Source organism: Mesoplodon densirostris, chromosome 11 (assembly GCF_025265405.1).
Source record: "Mesoplodon densirostris isolate mMesDen1 chromosome 11, mMesDen1 primary haplotype, whole genome shotgun sequence".
NCBI lineage: Eukaryota > Metazoa > Chordata > Mammalia > Artiodactyla > Ziphiidae > Mesoplodon > Mesoplodon densirostris.
Window position 1 is genome coordinate 13,868,520 of NC_082671.1, and position 25,791 is coordinate 13,894,310.

Sequence of the window (25,791 nt, forward strand, 5' to 3'; positions counted from 1 at the left end):
TCCATCTGCTGGCTTATGTCTTCCTGGACTTGGGGTGTATTTTTTTTTTCTAAAGCTTCATTTTTCTATGAACGCATTTAACAGAGCAGGAAGGAGCCTCACACCCATTCCTGTGGCTTTCTGTTCCTGTTTGGGAATTTGAGCATTGTGAAATTGGCTTGATTTCCTTAATCTCAGCCATGAAAGTTTTTATATAGATGAGAAGTCTTTAAAACATAATTTGACTATAGACACAGATGTTAGGAATTGGGAGGATATTAGAATCTGCTTTCTTCTCTCTCTCTCTCTCGCACACTCACACATCAAATTTTAGTAGCTTACAAATAATTATATCCATTTTGATGAAATGTAATTTCTGACTATATAAAAGCCCAGCCATTACAAGGTACTGCCATTCCTGGTCTCCCTGTCAGTTGAGAAAATGTGTTTAATTCTTATGTTGAAGTCATTGAGTGTACAATTTTGGGAAATAGTTACTTGGATATATGCAGTTCTCATTTTCGGTATGAACTGAGTTAAGTGTTGTGAGTCATGGCAAACTGAAGTCTAAAGTTCCTCTCCCTAGCCACCCATCCCTTTCCTTGAATCCTCTGCCGGTAAGTGACTAACTTGTTATTCCCCTTACCCACCACCAAAACAAACAAAGAAAAATGAGTTCATAAGAAGGTGAATAAATTTCTGTCAGTGTAGCACAGAGAGAGGAAAGGAAGATGAACGAATGAATGGATTGAAGAGACGGAGGAAATGATAAAGGAAAGAAAGTGTGTGTATCCTTTATTTATATATATTTATATTTAACATAATTTATATATATATAAACACACTTTATGCAGATATTCTATTAATTTGGGTAATAATATGACTGTGATGGCTGGCAAAAATTTACCAAGTACAACATATATATACCACCAGTCAATTAGAAAGAAGATAATAAAATAACCAAGGTACTATAGTTTTTAAAAATTAACTTATCCTATCAGTCAACAAATCTTTATTTAACATTTATTACGTGCTTCCCACTAATCTAGGTGCTGAGGATACAGAAATGAACAAAGCTGACAGAAATTTCTATCCTCCTTCTAGTGGAGAAAAAGGACAATAAGCATAAATTATAAGGATGTCAAATGGTGATAAGTGTTATGGAGAAAAATGAAGCAGGAAGAGTTCTGTGGTGCAGGTGGGGATGCAGTTTTTGTAGGGATGGGGATAGAGTAAGCTTCACTGTGAAGGTGCTATTTCAGCCAAATCCTGAGGGAGCTGTGGATGCCGAGCAGGTAGCTGGGAGGAGAGTCTGTAGGCAGAAGGAACCACAGATGCAAAGTTCAAGAAGCAGCACTGCACTTGGAAAGTTCAAGGAAAAGTTGAGACGGCAGTGTCACTGACGTGGAATAGAGACGAAGAAGAGTAACTCAGAAGGCAGAAAGGTAGCAAGGGAACAAATCGTGCAGGGTTTAACCAGAGGGAGATGATGTTCCCCTGGATGGTTCAAGGAGAGGAGTAACATGACCTGACCAGTTCCAGGGATCACATGGGTGAGGGTAAAAGCAGGAGACCAGTTCGATAAGATGACCATTCATTCCAGTTGCTTCAGATACCAATTTAGATCTGTTATGGATCAGGTAAAAAGCTAGTCATCTTCTTTAGCAATCCCTTTCCTCCCAAAAGGATTCCAACTGGACACTTTTGATAACTTACATAATCACCCTCCTCCTTGGGGTTAGGAGGCTATAGCGTCTATCCAGATACAGGATTATACTTGCTTCCACCAGTGATGAAAAGTGATCAGATTCAAAATTTATTTTGAAGGTGGGGCTGAGAGAATCTACTGATAGATTTAAGTGTTGTCTATGAATGAATGAAAGAGGTCTAGGGAAATGACAAGTTCTGGGTCTGAGAAATTGGAAGGACAAAGGTGCAATTTATTGAGTTGAGGAAGATTATGGGAGAGGCAGGTTTGGGGGGAAAGGTCAGAAGTTCGGTTTGGGATGTGTCAACATTTGAAGGTGCCTATTAAACAATAAAGAACAGTTACTGAGTAGGCAGTTGGAGAAAGGAGCTTGGGTTCTGGGGAGACTTCAGCACTGGAAATATAAATATGAGGGTAGACAGAAAACAGACTTGATGAGGTTATCAGGGAACAAGTAATGAAAAAAGAAGGCTACCCAAGAACTAAGCCCTAGGTGCCCCAACTTTTAAAAGTGGAAGTGGTGAGGGAGAACCAGCAAAGGAGCCTGAGAAAAAGTGGCCAGTGAAGTAAGAAGAAGCACATAAAATGTGATGTCCTAAGAGCCAAACAAAGAAAGTACTTGAGTGAATAGACAGTGATCAGCATGTCAAGTTTGTTGATAAGTTAGACAACAAATGAGAATTGATCACTGATCTTAGCAACCCAGAAGTCATTGGTGATTTGCAGAGAAGGCATTTGGGTGGAGTGGTGAGTGAGGAAAAAAAAGATAACAAAAGCAGAAAAACTGAAGACAGCTGGAATTAAACTTTTGCAGAGGTAAGATACTGTAAAAAGGCGAGAAAATGGGCAGTAGCTGAGGATAAAAGGATTCAAGTTTGCATTTTTTTTTGCTTTATAACAAATTTAATCAGTTATACATAAACATATGTTCCCATATCCCCTCCCTTTTGCGTCTCCCTCCCACCCTCCCTATCCCACCCCTCCAGGCGGTCACAAAGCACCGAGCTGATCTCCCTGTGCTATGCGGCTGCTTCCCACTAGCTATCTACCTTACGTTTGGTAGTGTATATATGTTCATGCCGCTCTTTCACTTTGTCACAGCTTACCCTTCCCCCTTCCCATATCCTCAAGTCCATTCTCAAGTAGGTCTGTGTCTTTATTCCTGTCTTACCCCTATGTTCTTCATGACATTTTTTTTCCTTAAATTCCATATATATGGGTCAGCATACAGTATTTGTCTTTCTCTTTCTGACTTACTTCACTCTGTATGACAGACTCTAGGTCCATCCACCTCATTACAAATAGCTCAATTTCATTTCTTTTTATGGCTGAGTAATATTCCATTGTATATATGTGCCACATCTTCTTTACCCATTCATCCGATGATGGACACTTAGGTTGTTTCCATCTCTGGGCTATTGTAAATAGGGCTGCTATGAACATTTTTGTACATGTCTCTTTTTGAATTATGGTTTTCTCAGGGTATATGCCCAGTAGTGGGATTGCTGGGTCATATGGTAGTTCTATTTGTAGTTTTTTAAGGAACCTCCATACCGTTCTCCATAGTGGCTGTACCAATTCACATTCCCACCAGCAGTGCAAGAGTGTTCCCTTTTTTCCACACCCTCTCCAGCATTTATTGTTTCTAGATTTTTTGATGATGGCCATTCTGACTGGTGTGAGATGATATCTCATTGTAGTTTTGATTTGCATTTCTCTGATGAGTAAAGATGTTGAGCATCGTTTCATGTGTTTGTTGGCAGTCTGTATATCGTCTGTGGAGAAATGTCTATTTAGGTCTTCTGCCCATTTTTGAATTGGGTTGTTTGTTTTTTTGTTATTGAGCTGCATGAGCTGCTTATAAATTTTGGAGATTAATCCTTTGTCAGTTGCTTCATTTGCAAATATTTTCTCCCATTCTGAGGGTTGTCTTTTGGTCTTCTTTATGGTTTCCTTTGCTGTGCAAAAGCTTTTAAGTTTCATTAGGTCCCATGTGTTTATTTTTGTCTTTATTTCCATTTCTCTAGGAGGTGGGTCAAAAAGGATCTTGCTGTGATTTATGTCATAGAGTGTTCTGCTTATGTTTTCCTCTAAGAGTTTGATAGTGTCTGGCCTTACACTTAGGTTTTTAATCCATTTTGAGCTTATTTTTGTGTATGGTGTTAGGGAGTGATCTAATCTCATACTTTTACATGTCCCTGTCCAGTTTTCTCAGCACCACTTATTGAAGAGACTGTCCTTTCTCCACTGTACATTCCTGCCTCCTTTATCAAAGATAAGGTGACCATATGTCCGTGGCTTTATCTCTGGACTTTCTATCCTGTTCCATTGATCTACCTTTCTGTTTTTGTGCCAGTACCATACTGTCTTGATTGTCTTGTAGTATAGTCTGAAGTCAGGGAGCCTGATTCCTCCAGCTCCATTTTTCGTTCTCAAGATTGCTTTGGCTATTCGGGGTCTTTTGTGTTTCCATACAAATTGTGAAATTTTTTGCTCTAGTTCTGTGAAAAATGCCAGTGGTAGTTTGATAGGGATTGCATTGAATCTGTAGATTGCTTTGGGTAGTAGAGTCATTTTCACAATGTTGATTCTTCCAATCCAAGAACATGGTACATCTCTCCATCTATTTGTATCATCTTTCTTTCATCAGTGTCTTATAATTTTCTGCATACAGGTCTTTTGTCTCCTTAGGTAGGTTTATTCCTAGATATTTTATTCTTTTTGTTGCAATGGTAAATGGGAGTGTTTCCTTGATTTCACTTTCAGATTTTTCATCATTAGTATATAGGAATGCCAGAGATTTCTGTGCATTAATTTTGTATCCTGCAACTTTACCAAATTATTGATTAGCTCTAGTAGTTTTCTGGTAGCATCTTTAGGATTCTCTATGTATAGTATCATGTCATCTGCAAACAGTGACAGCTTTACTTCTTCTTTTCCAATTTGGATTCCTTTTATTTCCTTTTCTTCTCTGATTGCTGTGGCTAAAACTTCCTAAACTATCTTGAATAAGAGTGGTGAGAGTGGGCAACCTTGTCTTGTTCCTGATCTTAGTGGAAATGGTTTCAGTTTTTCACCATTGAGGACGATGCTGGCTGTGGGTTTGTCATATATGGCCTTTATTATGTTGAGGAAAGTTCCCCCTATGCCTACTTTCTGCAGGGTTTTTATCATAAATGGGTGTTGAATTTTGTCGAAAGCTTTCTCTGCATCTATTGAGATGATCATATGGTTTTTCTCCTTCAATTTGTTAATATGGTGTATCACGTTGATTGATTTGCGTATATTGAAGAATCCTTGCATTCCTGGAATAATCCCCACTTGATCATGGTGTATGATCCTTTTAATGTGCTGTTGGATTCTGTTTGCTAGTATTTTGTTGAGGATTTTTGCATCTATGTTCATCAGTGATATTGGCCTGTAGTTTTCTTTCTTTGTGACATACTTGTCTGGTTTTGGTATCAAGGTGATGGTGGCCTCGTAGAATGAGTTTGGGAGTGTTCCTCCCTCTGCTATATTTTGGAAGAGTTTGAGAAAGATAGGTGTTAGCTCTTCTCTAAATGCTTGATAGAATTCGCCTGTGAAGCCATCTGGTCCTGGGCTTTTGTTTGTTGGAAGATTTTTGATCACAGTTTCAATTTCAGTGCTTGTGATTGGTCTGTTCATATTTTCTATTTCTTCCTGATTCAGTCTTGGCAGGTTGTGCATTTCTAAGAATTTGTCCATTTCTTCCAGATTGTCCATTTTATTGGCATAGAGTTGCTTATAGTAATCTCTGATGATCTTTTGTATTTCTGCAGTGTCAGTTGTTACTTCTCCTTTTTCATTTCTAATTCTATTGATTTGAGTCTTCTCCCCTTTTTTCTTGATGAGTCTGGCTAATGGTTTATCAATTTTGTTTATCTTCTCAAAGAACCAGCTTTTAGTTTTATTGATCTTTGCTATCGTTTCCTTCATTTCTTTTTCATTTATTTCTGATCTGAGTTTTATGATTTATTTCCTTCTGCTAACTTTGGGATGTTTTTGTTCTTCTTTCTCTAATTGCTTTTGGTGCAAAGTTAGGTTGTTTATTCGAGATGTTTCCTGTTTCTTAAGGTGGGATTGTATTGCCATAAACTTCCCTCTTAGAACTGCTTTTGCTGCATCCCATAGGTTTTGGGTCATCGTGTCTCCATTGTCATTTGTTTCTAGGTATTTTTTAATTTCCTCTTTGATTTCTTCAGTGATCACTTCGTTATTAAGTAGTGTATTGTTTAGCCTCCATGTGTTTGTATTTTTTACAGCTCTTTTCCTGTAATTGATATCTAGTCTCATAGCTTTGTGGTCAGAAAAGATACTTGATACAATTTCAATTTTCTTAAATTTACCAAGGCTTGATTTGTGACCCAAGATATGATCTATCCTGGAGAATGTTCCATGAGCACTTGAGAAAAATGTGTATTCTGTTGTTTTTTGATGGAATGTCCTATAAATATCAATTAAGTCCATCTTGTTTAATGTATCATTTAAAGCTCGTGTTTCCTTATTTATTTTCATTTTGGATGATCTGTCCATTGGTGAAAGTGGGGTGTTAAAGTCCCCTACTATGATTGTGTTACTGTCGATTTCTCCTTTTATGGCTGTTAGTATTTGCCTTATGTATTGAGGTGCTCCTATGTTTGGTGCATAAATATTTACAATTGTTATATTTTCTTCTTGGATTGATCCCTTGATCATTATGTAGTGTCCTTCTTTGTCTCTTCTAGTAGTCTTTATTTTAAAGTCTATTTTGTCTGATATGAGAATTGCTACTCCTTCTTTCTTTTGGTTTCCATTTGCATGGAATACCTTTTTCCATCCCCTTACTTTCAGTCTGTATGTGTCTCTAGGTTTGAAGTGGGTCTCTTGTAGACAGCATATATATGGGTCTTGTTTTTGTATCCATTCAGCCAATCTGTGTCTTTTGGTGGGAGCATTTAGTCCATTTACATTTAAGGTAATTATCGATATGTATGTTCCTATTCCCATTTTCTTAATTGTTTTGGGTTCGTTATTGTAGGTCTTTTACTTCCGTTGTGTTTCTTGCCTAGAGAAGTTCCTTTAGCATTTGTTGTAAAGCTGGTTTGGTGGTGCTGAACTCTCTCAGCTTTTGCTTGTCTGTAAATGTTTTAATTTCTCCATCAAATCTGAATGAGATCCTTGCTGGGTAGAGTAATCTTGGTTGCAGGTTTTTCTCCTTCATCTATTTAATTATGTCCTGCCACTCCCTTCTGGCTTGTAGAGTTTCTGCTGAGAGATCAGCTGTTATCCTGATGGGGATTCCCTTGTGTGGTATTTGTTGTTTTTCCCTTGCTGCTTTTAATATGATTTCTTTGTGTTTAATTTTTGACAGTTTGATTAATATGTGTCTTGGCGTATTTCTCCTTAGATTTATTCTGTATGGGACTCTCTGTGCCTCCTGGACTTGATTAACTATTTCCTTTCCCATATTAGGGAAGTTTTCAACTATAATCTCTTCAAATATTTTCTCAGTCCCTTTCTTTTTCTCTTCTTCTTCTGGAACCCCTATAATTCGAATGTTGGTGCGTTTAATGTCGTCCCAGAGGTCTCTGAGACTGTCCTCAATTCTTTTCATTCTTTTTTCTTTATTTTGCTGTGCAGCAGTTATTTCCACTATTTTATCTTCCACCTCACTTATCCGTTCTTCTGCCTCAGTTATTCTGCTATTGATCCCATCTAGAGTATTTTTCATTTCATTTATTGTGTTTTTAATCGATGCTTGATTCATCTTTAGTTCTTCTAGGTCCTTGTTAACTGTTTCTTGAATTTTGTCTATTCTATTTCCAAGATTTTGGATCTGGGAAATAGAATCTTGGATCATCTTTACCATCATTATTCTGAATTCTTTTTCAGGTAGACTGCCTATTACCTCTTCATTTGTTAGGTCTGGTGGGTTTTTATCTTGCTCCTTCTCCTGCTGTGTGTTTTTCTGCCTTCTCATTTTGCTTATGTTACTGTGTTTGGGGTCTCCTTTTTGCAGGCTGCAGGTTCGTAGTTCCCATTGTTTTTGGTGTCTGTCCCCAGTGGCTAAGGTTGGTTTAGTGGGTTGTGTAGGCTTCCTGGTGGAGGGGACTAGTGCCTGTGTTCTGGTGGATGAGGCTGGATCTTGTCTTTCTGGTGGGCAGGTCCACGTCTGGTGGTGTGTTTTGGGGTGTCTGCAGACTTTTTATGATTTTAGGCCACCTCTCTGCTAATGGGTGGCGTTGTGTTCCTGTCTTGCTAGTTGTTTGGCATAGGGTGTCCAGCACCGTAGCTTGCTGGTCGTTGAGTGAAGCTGGGTGCTGGTGTTGAGATGGAGATCTCTGGAAGATTTTCACCATTTCATATTATGTGGAGCTGGGAGGTCTCTTGTGGACCAGTGTCCTGAAGTTGACTCTCCCACCTCAGAGGCACAGCACTGACTCCTGGTTCCTCAATTTGGGATGATTTCTTGTCTATTCATGTATTGCACAGATGCAGGGTACATCAAGTTGATTGTGGAGCTTTAATCCGCTGCTTCTGAGGCTGCTGGGAGAGGTTTCCCTTTCTCTTCTTTGTTCTCACAGCTCCTGGGTCTCAGCTTTGGATTTGGCCCCGCCTCTGCATGTAGGTCGCCGGAGGGCGTCTATTCTTCTATCAGAGAGGACAGGGTTAAAGGAGCAGCCTCTTCGGGGACTCTGGCTCACTCTGGCCGGGCGGGAGGGAGGGGCACGGAGTGCGGGGCGAGCCTGCAGCGGCAGAGGTCGGCGTGACGTTGCACCAGCCCGAGGCATGCCGTGCGTTCTCCCAGGGAAGCCGCCCCTGGATCCCGGGACCCCGGCAGTGGCAGGCTGCACAGGCTCCCGGAAGGGCAGTGTGGACAGTGACCTGCGCTCGCACACAGGCTTCTTGGCGGCGGCAGCAGCAGCCCCAGCGTCCCACGCCCGTCACTGTGCTCCGCGCTTTCAGTCGCGACTCGCGCCAATCTGTGGAGCCCCTTTAAGCAGCGCTCTTAATCCCCTCTCCTCGCGCACCAGGAAACCAAGAGGGAAGAAAAAGTCTCTTGCCTCTTCGGCAGCTCCAGAGTTTTCCTGGACTCCCTCCCGGCTAGCTGTGGCACATTAGCCCCCTTCAGGCTGAGTTCTCGCCGCCAGCCCCAGTCCTCTCCCTGTGCTCTGACCGAAGCCCGAGCCTCAGCTTCCAGCGCCGCCCGCCCCGGCGGGCGAGCAGACAAGCCTCTCGGGCTGGTGAGTGCCGCTCGGCACCGCTCCTCTGTGCGGGAATCTCTCCGCTTTGCCCTATCCAGGTATGTGGGGAGTTTCTTGCCTTTTGGGAGGTCTGGGGTCTTCTGCCAGCATTCAGTAGGTGTTCTGTAGGAGTTGTTCCACGTGTAGCTGTATTTCTGGTGTATCCGTGGGGAGGAAGGTGATCTTCGCGTCTTACTCTTCCGCCATCTTACCCGGAAGTCCCCTGCATTTTGTTTTTGTTTTGTTTTTCCTTGCCTTTAAGTGGGTGGAAACAGTTTGTCATTGAGCTAATCAGAATGATTCAACGGAGCAGGAGAAATTGATGATGCAGGATAGTTAGAGGTGAGATTTGTTGGGGTGAGATTTGTTGGGGTGAGATTTGTTGGGGTGAGAAGTGAGGTTTGTTAGTCAAATGGGCCAAAGGAGATGGGACCAAGGGTGCCACTGGAGGGTGTGGCCTTAGGGTGGGAGGATCTGTAGTAAGACGATAAATGACAGAGTCTATGGGCATTAAGGGGGTGTGTGAGTAGGAGGGATTGATGATGGAAGCTTGTGAAAGTTCTCATCTATTGACCTCTTATAAACACATGCAATTTCCTTAGGTCTGCAGAGGATCGTTCAGTGCTGTGCTACTGTTCTTATACATTCCTGATGGCCAGCAGCCCCATGCAAGCATTTTTTTCTGGGTTAGGCTGCCAGGCATGTCACTGTTCCATGGCTCCATTCCTGGGCCCAAGACTAACCGACACCTGTCCTCAATATATGTCTCCCCCATTTCTCATTGCAGTGGTTTTCTGAGTGTCACTGCAATTTGCCAGCTGCTCATGGCCATGCCACACAATTTCAGCACTTCCCTAAAATCATTTCTCCTGCCCACTGTAAAGTGATTTGCACGTTTTGCTTGTTGCCCTTCAATATATTTAAAGAATCTGGATGTTGGACTAATATGACAATGATCATGATGTCTGCCTCTGATTTAAATACTCAGGCAAGTGCCCACTCTGGAAAAGTTGGTCTTCTGGGCAAAGGAACTTTCCAGAAGACCTCATCGTCCCCAGTTACATGGAAATTCATGGAAAATGTTCATGCTTTTAGGGAGGAAGCTGGATGCAGGAAGGGGACCCTTACCTAGAGGTACTTGCCTTCACAGTCAAATTGTGTCACCTTAGAAAGATGACCTAGGCCCTCTGAATTTCAGCTGCCTCTTCTACAAAATGAGGGTCTGGACTAAATGATCTTTAATGTTTCTTCCAGTTTTAGGATTTAGTTCATAACTGAGTTCAGAGTAAAGGCGACAAGGCTGATGATACAGTAAGAGTAGCTACCTTTTTCTAAGAATTGTGCAATATCTAAGTCCTAACTAATAAAAATGCCAAACAAAACCACATATTCCTGGAACCAACAAAGGAGGAAGTCAGATATTTTGTTTTAAACTAAGTTAAAAGAGAGATTTCTCTGAAAAATTCTACTAATCTTTAGAAATTACTTGAGCTGGTAATACCATAACTTACCCAATGATTCGCAGAAAAGGATATTACACTTGCTATTATTAAGCTATAAAGAATTTATTTAAAATGTAATGAAAATGCCAGGTATTTCTAATTCCTAAGAAATGTCTATGTTCTGTATATGAAAAGGGGCTAATTGTAATTTATTGCGAAGTATTTGCCTGAATATTTTTATATTCCCCAATGTTATTTTAAATGTTCTAATTACTTATTAAGTGTACAGAGGAAAAGAATCTCCCAAAGTCAGTAAGAGAATAGGCCTGATAAACTTCAGATCTAACAAAGGTGACTGTTGTTTAATATACATTTTCCTCTTCTTAATTTCATGGCATATCAATCTTAACTCACCCTTAGGATTTTTTGGGGTTTTTTTCTTTTCAAAGAGTGCTCTCTTCTGCAGATGCTGTTTTTGACCAAGTTGAAGGTAATTTATGCAGCTTACACTGCTTAAGTCACAGATGTTTTCTTTGGCCAAGTTGAATATATGTTCTGTGGCTTGAGATGAGGAAAATAAAAATCAATTTAAAAGACTTACTCTAATACAGATGTTAAAGACCAGCTTTTGTGTATGAAGAGGATACTAACAAATTGCTGTCAGTCAGGCTGAGGATTAAAAATAGATTTTGCCATGTCAATCATTTTTTACAATGTTTTTCTATTGAATTCTCCTTATCATCAATGTCACACATTTGTAAAACAACTCACCAAGTTTAAAGGTATGAAATACAAATGAAATAAAACCAGTAAGCTTTTATGGATTTAACCTTAGCCTCATTAACATAATTCTATCACCAGCTAAACTAATGAGTCACATTAAAATAAGAAACAATGTAATAACTGTCAGAGAAAGATGGATTTTAGGCAATAAATACATTCCGTTCTGCTCCAAGGCTGAATATTACACCTGACTCCCTTTGGAATTCCCAGGGAAAGGAAGAGCTTTGCTGCCAGAGCAGAGAATGTGAATCAAATACTTGCTCACACTTCACCCAATGTCACCTTCACTTCCCGGAGATCCTGGGCAGCACCGTGAGCCTCTCATAATCCATCCTAAATTAAGTGGTAGAGATAACGTTACTGCTTTCCATTCAGTCCATGTTTTATGCATAGTACTTGATTTTCTTATAAAATTAGGTTGGATCCCCAACACAAGTAGGAGGGGCACTGAAGGGGAGAGAAGAGAAGGAAAGAGAGGACCAAATAGTTGAGTATAACACTTGCAATGATTAGCATATTTAAAGGCAAACAACCCTGTATCTGTACCCCATTTTGTAAAGATAGTATGTCTATCTCCTTTCTTCATATCCGTAGGTTCTCATATCAAATATCATGGATTTGGAAATTATTTTAAACAAAAGGACATCTGACATTATGGAGCAGAGGGAATTTTGAAGAAATTTAAAATGTCATTTAGGGAGATAGAAAATGATAACCAGAAGCTGTTCTGTAACTAATACGTACATGACTCTTTATATTATATAAAGTGTTTTGTATACATTAAATTAAGGCTCATTTACTCTTAACAAAATTTTAAAAGGCTTCATGTCTCTCTCCTTTATGAACTAGGTGGAATTTGATATTTTGAGCAATAAGAGACCATATTAGTTTGCTAGGGCTGCCAAAACAAAATACTACGGGCCGTGGGGCTTAAACAACAGAAGTGTATTTTCTCACATTTCTGGAGGCTAGAAGTCCAAGATCAAGGTGTTGGCAGGTTTGGTTTCTTCTGAGGCCTCTCTCCTTGGCTTGCAGATGGCCACCTTCTAGCTGTGTCCTCACATGGTCCTTTCTCTGTACCCATTCATTCTTGGTGCCTCTTTGAATGCTTAAACATCCTCTTCTTACAAGGACACTAGCCAGATTGGATTAGGGCCCACCCTAATAGCTTCATTTTAACATAATCACCTGTTGAAAGGCCCTATCTCCAATCACAGTCACATTCTGAGGTGCTGGGGTTTAGGGCTTCCACATGTGAATTTTAGGGAACACAATTTAAGCCATAACAGAGGCACAGACCACTCAAGAGGCTTTTGTGTGTCAATGTATTCCCCACCATATGAAACTGTCTAAACAATATTTAGCCATTCACCATTTTTAGTCTTGTTTCTAAGGATGGGAAACATGAACCTCTAAGCCATCCTAAGCTATGAGGCTGAGCTGACCTTGCCTTCTCATGAGGAAAGATAGACAGCAGAAGGGGAACCCCTCTGACCAGTTTCTGCCAAGAATTTCCAGACTTCTCTACCAAACAGGAAGAAATGTTCTAACCCAGTACTATGCAATTCAAATATGGTGAGAGCCACAAATGTAATTTTAAATTTTCTAGTAGTTGTATTACAAAATAGTAGAAAGAAATAGGTGAAGTTGAGTTTAATATACTTTACTTAACCCAGTAAATCCAAAGTAGTATCATTCCAACGTGTAATCAATGTAAAGAAATATTAGTGCGATATTTTTATTCTTTCTTCATACTAAAGTCTTTGAAATCTAATCTGTATTTTACTCATGCAGCACCTCTCAATTCAGACTAGCCACATTTCAAGCGTTCAGTAGCCACATGTGGCTAGTAGCTACTGTGTTGCACAGTATAATTCCAATATTTTAATACATTCCCTGGGGCAGATGTTGTCTTGAGTAGTGAAATTTAATTATAATCCCCTCCCAATCTAATTACACCTCCACTTATGAAATATTGTGATAACTTTATTTTCTTTGGAATAGTAGTGCGGAAATTCTCCCTAATATATCTAGGAAAATATACCTATCAAAAGATCATAAGTCTTCAAGCAGGTGATTTGTGAATGTTACTCATTAACAACTGAATGAGTTGTGAGTCTGCATTCACAATGCAGAACTGGAATGCATTATATCTTTCAGAAAAGAATGCAGAGATAATGGGTATAGTGATCTTGGAATAATCTATTGCCTCATATACCACCTGAGGGAAAAAAAATGTTACTTGGCTGTTTGAGGTCCCAGATCCTTTGGAGATTTTCCTGAGGATCTACTTCTCACCTAGGTCCACATTCTCAGCTAGGCTCAAAGAAATCCCTACTCCATTATCTAAATCATATTTCTTGGGCCACTGAGAAAACTTCTAATTCACAACAGTCCTTGACCCTGCCACAGAGAGCTGATGACTTTTTACAAATATAATCACTATAAAAAGGCAGAGATATCAAAACACAATGCCTGTCTGGTCTTACCTGATGCTTGAATCCTAACGCCTCTGTTTAATGAATCTTGACTTATGTTTTAAATCTGTCAATAGATAACATTTATTGAGTCCCTACACTTGGCTGTTTCAAAATAAAGATGAAATAATTTATAACACATGGCCGCCATTCTTAAAGAATCTCATAGGACCCAGTGGAATGAGGACTTCACTCACATAGGCCACACAGGAAATAGTTAAGGGCAATAGAAGGTCAGAGAAGGGATAGAGCATAAAGAGACAGTCATCAGATAAGGCTTCAAGGAGAAGGTAAGACGTTTTCTTTAAGATGATCAGAAGAGAAGAAAGAGTACACTGAGGGGAAATACATGAGTTGAGATAGAGTAATACCTGTGTGATGGTCAGTGGGAAGACTGGCTTTACGGGGCAGCATGTCTGTGCGGGAGAGATGGTGGTGATGAGTGACAAGTGGCTAGTGTACGTAGAATCTTTAACACTTGGCATATTTGGATTTGACACCATAGACATTGATCACAATAGATCATTGCACAGGTAGGATCTAACAGAAGCAAAGTGGTGTTTTAAGACCTTTTAAACCATCACTGGCAAAACGAAGAAAAAATCAAGTAAGAGGCAGGGAAAGGGAATAAGGGGCTGTTGTAATGAATACCAAGTGTGATGGCAAAAGCTTGGATGTGCAATATAATAAAAGGAATAAATAAAAGGAAGAGATGAAAGGAAGTATTAAAAGATAATGGGATCTGAGACTGAGAAGCAAGAGGAGAGCCTCAAAATTGTCAGCTTAGACCATTGAAATAATGATGCTGCTCAGGACAGAATCAGGGGCAGGTGGAAAGCAGAAACAATTTGAGGAAAGGCAAGGACTCCACATTCCATTTTAACCTTATGGAGTTGAGGTTAATAGTGAGATACTTGAGTAAGAACAGATGATAGATGATGGGAAATCAATACGTAAAAAGTTGGATCCAGAGATTAGGATCTGGGCAATGTTCATATCAGATAACTAAACTGATTTTATCTACCCATCAGGAAAAAATATATGGATGTCCTAGGGATTCTAATCATAGTCCGAGAAACTCACTCCAAGGAGCAGTTCCACAGTCTGTATCTTTTAAAGAGACGTAGCCCAGGCTCAGCCTAACAGATCATCTATCTCTGCTTCAGACAACCTCACACTTGTTTCCAAAGATCCAAGTTCTGCAGGAGTCAGAATCACTGGAGGACTTAGTCTCTGACTCATAATGCTATTAGCAGTGACAATTATGAAGAATGTAAAAGTGGAAGTAGACTTCTGTGTTTCATCAACAGTCTTCATCATAGGGCAAGTGAGATGATACAATGTCTAGAGGAATGAACAATTCATTGCAAATGAGAAAGGGGTCCTGACATCTATTGTGAGTTATACTTGCCCAAGACCAGCTCATTTATTTCCTCCTTCAGCTCTTGTGCCCAAATTTGTCAGGTTGCCTCTGGAAAGGAAAATGCTTCTTTTTCAGTTGGACACAAATTTAGATTACTGCAATAGATCACGTCAAGAATGATTCTGACAAACTTCTCGGTTCTGGACATGATGATGATATTCCAGAAAGAAGGTCCAGACCTTCCCCCCACAAAGACATATCACTTGTCAAAAGAGTGAAATGGCTTCTAGGGCTTCTTTGCTAAACACCAGGAGCTGTAGAACAGACTTGGAAGGGTGAGGCAGATAATGAAAAGAAATCCAAGTAACAAGCAAACAGTGTGGAGAGCTGTCTGTCAGGGACATGCTGATGGGGAGAGTATGTTATTATGTGAACCTGACAGCAAGATGTTTGTCCAAACAAGCAATGTCAAGGAGATCTGACAGCAGGTAAGAGGGACCCTGGCTTAAGAACTTGGATTCAGGCATAGCACTTTGTGTACTGTAGGAACTTGAGGGAAGAGCAATGCCCAAAGGACACGGGCACAAGGAGGGGACCAGGAGAGATTCAGCAATTGGGAACAAGAGAGCAGACCACCTCCTAGAACTGGGGAACAGACAGGCGTTGGTATCAAGCCTACAAGTCCAGTGACTCAGTTACTGGAAAGGCATATGAAAGGGCACAGATAGAATGGTTTACTTAACTAATGGATTAATTTATTGATCAAAATTAAATGTCTAAAAGAATAAGATAAAGAAATCAGTCCTCTAACATTTTATCAACCATCCAGTCCTCTTCCATCAATCCTCTTCCTTGAAAATCATATTATCTCTTTAGCTTTAATCCTCTTAATTTTGACTAAATTTTCAAGAAGCCATTCCTCCGGCTAAATTATTCCAAATAGTCTCCCGAGAAAGGAAGGCAGGTTCTTGGCTTATCACCAGACTGAATCTCCCTATAAGAAGGGAGCACACCACTTTCATTTTTCTCAGTCTTTTCAGTACAGATTTTTGTTTCTCACCCAGAAAATTCGGTATCATATGGGCAGTGCTAACTCCAGTGTAGATGACACAAAAACTATTAATAGATTATGTCTATAATAAAGCTGAAGTAGAAAACAGAAGTGTTACAAAAAGAGAAGTATAAAATGAAAGATGCAAAATCTTCTGCCTTGCAAGTTAAATGACCGTCTTTGTAAAAGGACATATTTTGAAAGCAATATACACTCTTTATGGTGCTCTTAACTACCTATATTTGGAATTTTTTGCCTATTTTTTCTTTTGATTAATGAAGGAAGGAAGAATATTTTAGATTAAATTAATTTGTTTAACTTATCTTTGCTCAGAACCAGCTCCTCCAAAATCACTCTTTGCAGTGAATAAAACCCAGACCTCAGTGACTTTGCTGTGGGTGGAAGAGGGAGTAGCTGATTTCTTCGAAGTCTTCTGTCAACAAGTTGGCTCCAGTCAGGAAATAAAACTCCAGGTACTGTATGCTCGTATTTTCCTTTTCTGAGTTAATTTTGATTAAGGCTCATTATGCAAGCAAAGTGAAAATCTTCTCTTTCTTTGAATGATATAAAATGAAAATTTTCATGTACACTTTTGGTTTTCAGTGATAGAAATTTAAAATTATTCTTAGAGCAAGCCCAAAATGTGTCATAACCAACTTGCCAAATCACAAAGTTTATTTCCATCTTTGTATTTATCTTGTTTTTTAACATCTTTATTGGAGTAGAATTGCTTTACAATGATGTGTTAGTTTCTGCTGTATAACAAAGTGAATCAGCTATACATATACATATATCCCCATATCTCCTCCCTCTTGCGTTTGTCCCCAGTTCTTAGCCACTCCAGGTCATATTGAGGTTAAATTGAGGCATTTTCCTATTGACCATTAAACTGATGGAAGGGATAAAGACACTGCCATATAAAATATAATTTAACAAACATGAACTAATTGCCACTTATGAGAAAGGCATCGTATGGGACACAAATCATAGAATCAATACTTGCCTTCAAAAAATGTTTTTCATTTAATTGTGGATATTTCACTCGAGTAGAAATAATTAAAATAAAATGTAAGTGCCAGAATAGAGATCCATACTACCAAGAGAATTTAAAAGAAGTTAGTAAGGAAGACGATTTTGTTTGGGAAAATGAACACTGAGAGGGGTGATCGTTAAACCTTCAGAATGACAAATAGCAGATGTGATGAATACTGAGTTTTTCACGAGGTTAAATTGAATGGAAGGAGAGAAATGGACGTGAGCAGGTAATGAAACCACAAGAAAAAACTATTTTACAGCCAGATGTGGAAGGAAAAGGGCAAATTTGTGAGGGATGTCACAAAATACAGTGCAAAGACTAATACTATGAACATGAATAATTGATGTTTTTTAAATAATGCAGTTCATGAGATTGAAAAGAAAAAAGGATTTCTGGGAGTACGAATCTTTTCATACGAGTGTTAAAATAATTTGCTTTGATTTCTTTCCCCTTTTGATAGTCTGTTCTGCAAATGTATCTCTTTTTGATCTGTACTGAACAGCTGAATCTTTTTTCTATCCTAAGAATCCTTTTGGAAAATAGCTACTCTGCCAGTAGTGAATTTTCTTCTCTGCAACTACAGTAATGTCTCCCTTTAAGAAAACAACAGTTACTACAACTGAGTCCTGTTAGCAAAAATCTTTCCTTAGAATCATTCTTTTATGGGATTGTGAAAGAGATGGGAGTGGGAAATCCATGCTCATGGCTCTCACCTCTTTAGGCAGAGTTGTTTTCAGATCCTTGTTTTGAAAAACAGTATTATGCTGCCTCATCTTTTTATACTGTGCAGTTGTACTTATCAGTGTCTGGCCATTGGTCCACCAAATTAACAGCTTCTTCTACTCAAGAATAAGTTAATATTAAATGTTTTGGAGAACACAAAGTCTTTATGCCTTTGGTGGATGCTATTTAAAAGCCGAGAATGCAGACAAAGGGGATAGTGTTCTTAATATACAAAGATCTACTACAAATGAAAAAGATAAAGACCAACAAACCAAAATAAATATTTCATAGAAAATAAACACAAAATGTTCTTAAACATAGAAAAAGATGATCAAGCTCACTCATGATGAAAGAAATGCAAAATAAAACTATGATGAGGTACAACTTCCACTAATAAGATTAGAAAAGCTCAAAAAGTTTGCAAATTTGTTGTGTAGAAACAGATGTAAGGAAACAGGCATTGTCACACACTGATGGTAGGTGGGTCCCTTGGAAAATGTCTATGGAAGATAATTTGTCAATAGCTTACAAAATTAAAAATATATAACTTTTTGAGCCAGCAATTCAACTTCTAGGAATATGAGTGGTTGTATATGTATGTATATTCATACATACATACACACACATATGCACACAGGTTTTGTGTATGAATACATATGTGTATATATATACATATATTAAATGAATGTGTGTACGTATACCTATGTTCCCATAATTGTGAAGTTATATTCATTGTTGCATGGTTAATAATAGCAAAAAATCAGAGAATGTGTAAACATTTATTAATAGGGGACTGGTTAAATAAAGTATGTTCTTTCACTGGATTTCTATGCAACCCCTAAAATGAAATAGCTTTATTTGTGCTAATATGAAAAGAGTGCCAAAATATACTGATAAACAAGATAAAAAATAAGCAGAATGATGTGTAAACTATGTTAGCACTTACATTTTTAACTATATTCTTTCATGTTTATACATCCATAAAATACAGATGTGAAGAAAAATAACCTACCTGACAACAGTGGCTGCTTCCATAGAAGAGAATTGGGTAGATGGGAAGTACAGAAAGAAGGAAATATTTTTCACTGCTTCCTTTTTTGTTTTTTAAATTTTTTACTCTGTGCACACACGTTACCTACTCAACTATGAAAAATACTGATAATTTAAAAACCAAAATAGATGAAGATAACATAACATTTATCTTGTTTTCTGCATCTCCAGGAACCGATTTCTGTTTCTTCTCATGTCGTGACCATCTCCAGCCTCCTTCCTGCCACTGCCTACAACTGTAGTGTCACCAGCTTTAGTCATGACAGCCCCAGTGTCCCTACATTCATAGCCGTCTCAACAATGGGTAATTACAGGCATTAGTGGACTCTGGTGTCTTTGGAAATTAGATCTTTCCAGATTTTCCTTAAGTTTTCTTTTTAAATATATATAATCCATCTTTTTAAAAAAATAAAACTCAGCTTTCATTGAAAAATTCCAAGCTTTGAGTTCAGGAAAACTTTAATTCCAATCCCTAACTGCACTGATTAGTTATGTGATTTAGGGAAAGATATTTACTATCTCTGAACCTTTGTTTCTTCATCTGTAAAACTGGAATAATAATATGTACCTTGTTGAGTTGTTTTCAGGCTTAGAAATAAAGTACATAAAGCTCTAGCACAGGCTGTCTAAATGCTAGTTGTTATCATCAATTTCATCATCCCCCATCATCCTCTTCAGTGGTACCCACAGTACCCTAATCAGGTCAGGTGCATCTATTCTAGCCTTGACTTTTAGCCGTCACTGATCAAATAATGGTGAACCTAAATTACTGGGTCAAAGCAGAAAAATTTCCAGTCAAGCAGAAAGTATAATTGGGGAAATTAGATATTAATGAAAAGTCCAGAATAATGCTATTTCCTTATTCTTTTTCTGAGTTACATTATTTGTTTTACTTCCCTGCTTGAGTCTAATTCTGTAATCTGAGACCCTCTCTGAAGCTGCCTGTAATAAAACCACCCTTACCATCACATTATGCCTTTACTGGTTCGTTTTCATTTACATAACATTAATATGTTTTGCCACTACATCCAGTGACCACTAGAATAGACTTTTTTATTTTCTGTTTTTAGTTTTTGCTTTTTCAGAAGTGAGGGCAAAAATAGACCTGAAAAGTATATTAATGGTCTCTCATTTTGACATCCTTTTACATTTTCTAAAAATACTTTAATGTTCATGGTTCTTTGTCATCTGTACAGCAATCCAGTGAAACAGGTGATATTATTAAACGTACTTGCAAGTGAGGAAAATGAGGCCAGAAGAGACTGGTAAAATAGTTTCCCCAAATGGCAGGTAATAATCAAGCAAACTTGAACAGTCTCTTCTGACCATGAGTCTAATGTTCTTTCTGTTCAAGTACTTCTACCCATAAAATGGAACCAAGATGGCCCAAATGGAATGTGGAAAATACCAAAAGCCTTAGAGATTGTGCAGGCCAGCCAGTTCTGTGACTTTGTGACCAATGCAGAGGATGGCATCTCCCCTTTTTCTCTGGTCCACTTTTAAGAGTTTTATAAAAATATTTGATATACATTCCCACCTTTAACATCTTAGTCTTCCAGATACTGTGTGAAGTAGGCAATGTGTAAGTGCCATTGAAGATGGATCATAGAAGACCTAGTATATGAGAGGAACCCCTGTTCTTAAAGACCCTGCAACTTATTAATAAGTTTAATCTCTTGAGTTGTGCAGATGGAAAAACCTCTAAACATATGGTTACAGATCATCAGAATGCCTACTGCTAGCAATGTGTTAAGTGCTGCAGCAGATGGCAGCTTGCTAATGCCTTTTTCATATACATTATTAGTTGTGAGGGAAATATACAGCTGTGCTTTCTGACTTTAAAGTCATGGGCATAAAATAAGAGCCTGCCCCTCTCTAAGCTTTTGAAAATGTTAAACAGTGATAATACATGATAATGACTTCTAGATTTTTTTTTCAAGTGAACCCAAACCATGGCAGAGGCATTCTTTACATTTCACAGTTTCCTTTGATAAGAACATCCTGAATATGGGCCTTTGAAATGGACTCAATTCTTCCAGCCACCCAAACACTATTTGTCAATCTACTTTACTACGTTAAGAGTTGACCGGGAAGAGGCCATTGCTGGCTCGGAGAAACATCATTGTTGCTGTTGATATTATCATCATAAGTTTGTTAGTCTTAAGGTCAGATGAGAAACAATGAACGGTCCTGTTAGTTTCCATGTCGTGGAAGCTACAATGAACATGTATGGCTTTTCTCTTTAGTTACAGAGATGAATCCCAACGTGGTAGTCATCTCCGTGCTGGCCATCCTTAGCACACTGCTAATTGGATTACTGCTCATTACTCTTATCATTCTTAGGAAAAAGCATCTGCAGATGGCTAGGTAAGTTGTGCTTTGCTCATCTTTCACCCACAGCCTTTAAAATATTTTTGTTTATCATACACGTGTGGCTTTTGCAGACCTAAATTGTACAGCAGTGAGTCTGCTTTCAGTTTCTATTTTGTGTTTTCTAAATAGACTTTTCAATATTATTTTAGAGAACATTACCATTGAAATAGTAAAGCAAAAGATTGTTTACACAAAGTCAGACCTCTTACTATCAATCTCGTCATTTTAAGTAGCCCATACATTGGGATTCATTCATTATATTTGGATACTTGCAAATATATTTTGGAGTAAAAGAAAGATCTATGCCTACTCAGTACAATTAATGAAAGGAGTTAATATATATGGAGACCACAAGAAAGAAAAAATTCCCTTCCCTCATTAGTTCTGTTGAAGCTGTTTTAGCAAAAAATATTTTTAGAGTTTATGATTAGGTCCCTTCAAGTACCCCTATTAGTTCTATTCCTACCCAGGGCTGCAGGCAGTTTCATTTTGCTTGCAGTTAGGAAAGTCTTTTGATTTATGATTTTGTTGATTCCCTATTTTCTTTGACCACTGATGCACTTCTTAGCAGAGCACATTTGCAAGTACTTTCTGTGATCCTCTATATTATCAAAACAATCCATCAATTCTCTTAAAAAAAAAAACTATTGCCTAGTTGAGTGTTACTGGGTTTGGGAAATTTGTATAAAATTTATATTTGCCCGATGCTAGCCTGCTGAATTGTCAATTAACATCCTTGTCCTTTCTCAGATTTCTATAATTTAGTTACTCATAAATAAACTTATCCATCTGATAATGAGTCAATCACTGCCTTAGATAGCACAATCAAAGAAAAATCAGAAATCCAAGCTGTCCACTAGGAAGTTAGCACCTAGTTGGAAATACATGAATAAATATATTTAAAGGTATAAACTGACCTGTAGCAGAAAGAAGATAAAAATGAGATACCATGAAAGTCGAGAAAAGAGATTAGTTCTGAATATAAAAATCAAGCTTCTTGAGTGCTAGTGTTTGAACAAATCTTAGAAGGATAGGGAGGGCGGTGGTACGGTGCTGAGGCTAGAATATAAAGCTCTGAAATTACACTCCTTGAGGTCAAATCCTAATGGACAACCTACACAACCATGTGCAGTTCGCTGAAACTTCATTCATTAATTTAACAAATATTAATGAATACCTGCTGTGTGTCAGACTCCCCTGGATGCTTGGGATATGGCTGCATCAAAAACAGACAAAAATCTCTGCCTTCATAGAGCTTGTATGCTTGTTGAGGAGGTAGACAAGAAATAATAAAGATGAAAGTAAGGGGCTTCCCTGGTGGCGCAGTGGTTGCGAGTCCACCTGCCGATGCAGGGGACATGGGTTCGTGCCCCGGTCCGGGAGGATCCCATGTGCCATGGAGTGGCTGGGCCCATGAGCCATGGCTGCTGAGCCTGCACGTCTGGAGCCTGTACTCCACAACGGGAGAGGCCACAGCAGTGAGAGGCCCACGTACCGCAAAAATCAATCAATCAATCAATCAATAAATGATAACAACCCCACATTAGTGGACGGTTAGGAGCAATACTGCAGTAACAGCATAGTGTCATAGGAAGTATGCAATAAATGTTAGCTCATAATAGTAATAGTGGAGGGAGTGGTAACAGAAGTAGAAGTAGTGGTATTTATGATGGCATTATTGCAGGAACATCCTTGCGATGCATACAGCAAAATATTTAGGAGAAGTGATTCTACTTCAGCCAGCTGGTCATTAGAGCAGAGATTCTTAACGTTTTTTGTGCATGATTCTCCCTGGTAGTCTAAAGAAGCCTGTAGATTTCTTCCAAGAATAATGCTTTCTTTCTCAGTGCATAAAATAAAACACATAGGATTAAAAAAGAAATTAATTATATGAAAATATGGTAATCAAAGTATTCAGAAAACAAATGTGTTATATGCTTCTTTATTAACACATTAGATAACAATGTTTAGTAGAGTATCTAAGCAATCTCATAATTTCATCAGAGTGATGACGATGAACAATATTTCAATATCTGCAGCAGGTCTATTGTAGAAAAATATCTTCAGTTTCTATTAGCAAATCTCACAAGTGCTGATGATGTTATTGGGGCTTGTTGCCTACTTTAATAATTGAAATAATTGTTAAATTTCAGTTACAAGTTGTGAAAATAAAGTTGTGCTTTTATTTTCCACATACGTTCATAGAGCCCTAAATTCTATCCTCGGACCCCAGATTACGAACCCTTGAGTTAGAGAGTAAAATAAATGCCATATACAGGAAACTGACATAGGAAAATTACTTGATGATAACTAATTTATAATACATGCAACACAAAATAATGAAATGTTACTGTAGTTTTCTTTTTTAATATATTTATTTATTTATTTATTTATTTATTTATTTATATTTGGCTGCTTTGGGTCTTCGTTGCTGTGCTTTCTCTAGTTACGGCGAGCAGGGGCTACTCTTTGTTGCGGTGCACGGGCTTCTCACTGCGGTGGCTTCTTTTGTTGTGGAGCACAGGCTCTAGGCGCACGGGCTTCAGTAGTTGTGGCTCGCAGGCTGTAGAGCACAGGTTCAGTAGTTGTGGTGCACGGGCTTAGTTGCTCCGTGGCATGTGGGATCTTCCCGGACCAGGGGTCTAACCCGTGTCCCCTGCATTGGCAGGCGGATTCTTAACCACTGCACCAGCAGGGAAGTCCCTGTTAGTGTATTTTTCAAGGAAGAAAGTTATCCTTAGAACACTCAAGTTAGAACAGGCAGATAACTGAAGTAATTAGCACATTATGCCACTGTCAAAATCTCTGCTTCAATTCTGAATAAGTCCATCAATTTCATATAGAGGGAAAATATGAGATGTATGCACCCCAGTGAGCTGAGTTATTTATGCATGATATTAAACAAAAGGTGAAGAAAGCATGAGAATTATATTGATCTTTTTCCTCCACTTCTGGGGAAAAAAAACTAACAGTATTTTCTACTGACTCTGCAAAAGCCAATCTATGTCAGTATGTATCACTCTTTTCCTCTCAAGTGATGAATAGTATGGGCATCACAACATGAGGGGAAAATTCTGAAGGAAGAAAACAATCCAGTTTGATCCACTATCATTACAGAGAGGAAATCAAAATGCTATAAAAACAAAAAATATTTGCTAAAAATGGAAAACCCTTAGTCTATCTAAGAGAGTTTCTATACCTTACTATTGAAGGCTTTGTAAAAAATATTCTACCCCACATAGTTCAACGATTTATGTTAGGATCACGAGCGCCCTTTGGTAAGCATTGTGAACTAAATCCTTCTGGCTTCAAATAACTTGATTTGGGTGTGTGCACCCTTGTGAAAAATTGTTTTATTTTTCTATATTGCACTGTATTGGAAAGAGGAATACATGCAACTTATATTAGCTTTTTAAAAATTTAATGCTGTGATGATTAGCCATTAAAGACTCTCTTTCATGTCAAGGTAAAGAGTGCTCTGTTAAACACTAACCTTGATCTTGTGGTTCCTTTCCAACAGGGAGTGTGGAGCAGGAACTTTTGTCAATTTTGCATCCTTAGAGCGGGATGGAAAGCTTCCATACAACTGGTGAGTATTGTTTCAGAACAAGTCTCTAGATGGCTTACCTATGCTATGTGTGCTCTCAACTTGATTGTGCTATCTTTGGTCAATAGATGGTTTTGCCTGATTATCCTTTCATAATTTCGGTGATAGTGGACTTCAAGGTGACATCTTCTTCACAGAGCATATTAGTATATATAAGTTTAATTCAGGTAAGAAGGAAAGAAAATGAGGTAGTCTGCTGTGGATTCACTATATTACACAAAGGAGTGATGCAATTGTACAAGTTGCCCACAACTGGGCTGAAGAAGGATTAATAATACAGGAGCCTCATGGAACAAGTGTGGTTGAAGGCAGGAGGGGAGACTCCAGGGAAGCAGTGGGGGACAGAGCAGCATCTCTATTTAAAACTCACATTTCAGTGCCTGGGGATATGAGCTACCCATTCTGTTCAAAAATCAAGCAGAAGTATACAGCCCAGGGCTCTCAGCGTTTACACTTACAGGCAGGTAAATATCAAAGCTAAGAAAGTTCCCTGAGAAACATAGCCTCATGTTTCTTTATGATTGAGTATTAAGGAGGAGGGTGTATTCTGAGAATTAAGAAAGCATTGTCAAGGGATTGAATTGGTTGACGTTATACCTAACAGCAATCCATGGGAATTAACATATATACTAATATATTAATTAATATACAGAGCAATTAATACCCAACAAAATTGCTGATTAACTAACCACTTAATATGAAGCCAGCACTGCTTACGTGATCTAGTTTGTTTCTTTCACAAGCAACCATGCAAAGCACATTTAAATATATACATTTCATGTTAATCCTCAGTAAGTGATTTTTTTTTCTGTTTTCCTAACTCCCCAAAAGTGGTTACTCTGACAGAAATAAGTATGTAGAGACAGGAAATTTTAGCCACGGAATTAATGAGGGAGGAATGGCCTTATTTAAACTGTAAATTCTACTTCCCTAAGTGGGACACTAGTTGAGATCC

The 25,791-nt window shown here is 38.5% G+C and overlaps 1 protein-coding gene across 1 annotated transcript in view; it reads left to right on the top strand.

Moving 5' to 3' along the window:
- The window catches only part of PTPRO (protein tyrosine phosphatase receptor type O), a 230,434-nt gene that overhangs the window by 169,426 nt on the left and 35,217 nt on the right, over nt 1–25,791 (top strand). Inside the window, 4 exon segments of the mRNA XM_060114152.1 lie at nt 16,381–16,520; nt 19,028–19,160; nt 21,103–21,223; nt 24,750–24,818. Coding sequence (XP_059970135.1) covers nt 16,381–16,520; nt 19,028–19,160; nt 21,103–21,223; nt 24,750–24,818 — 463 coding nt within the window.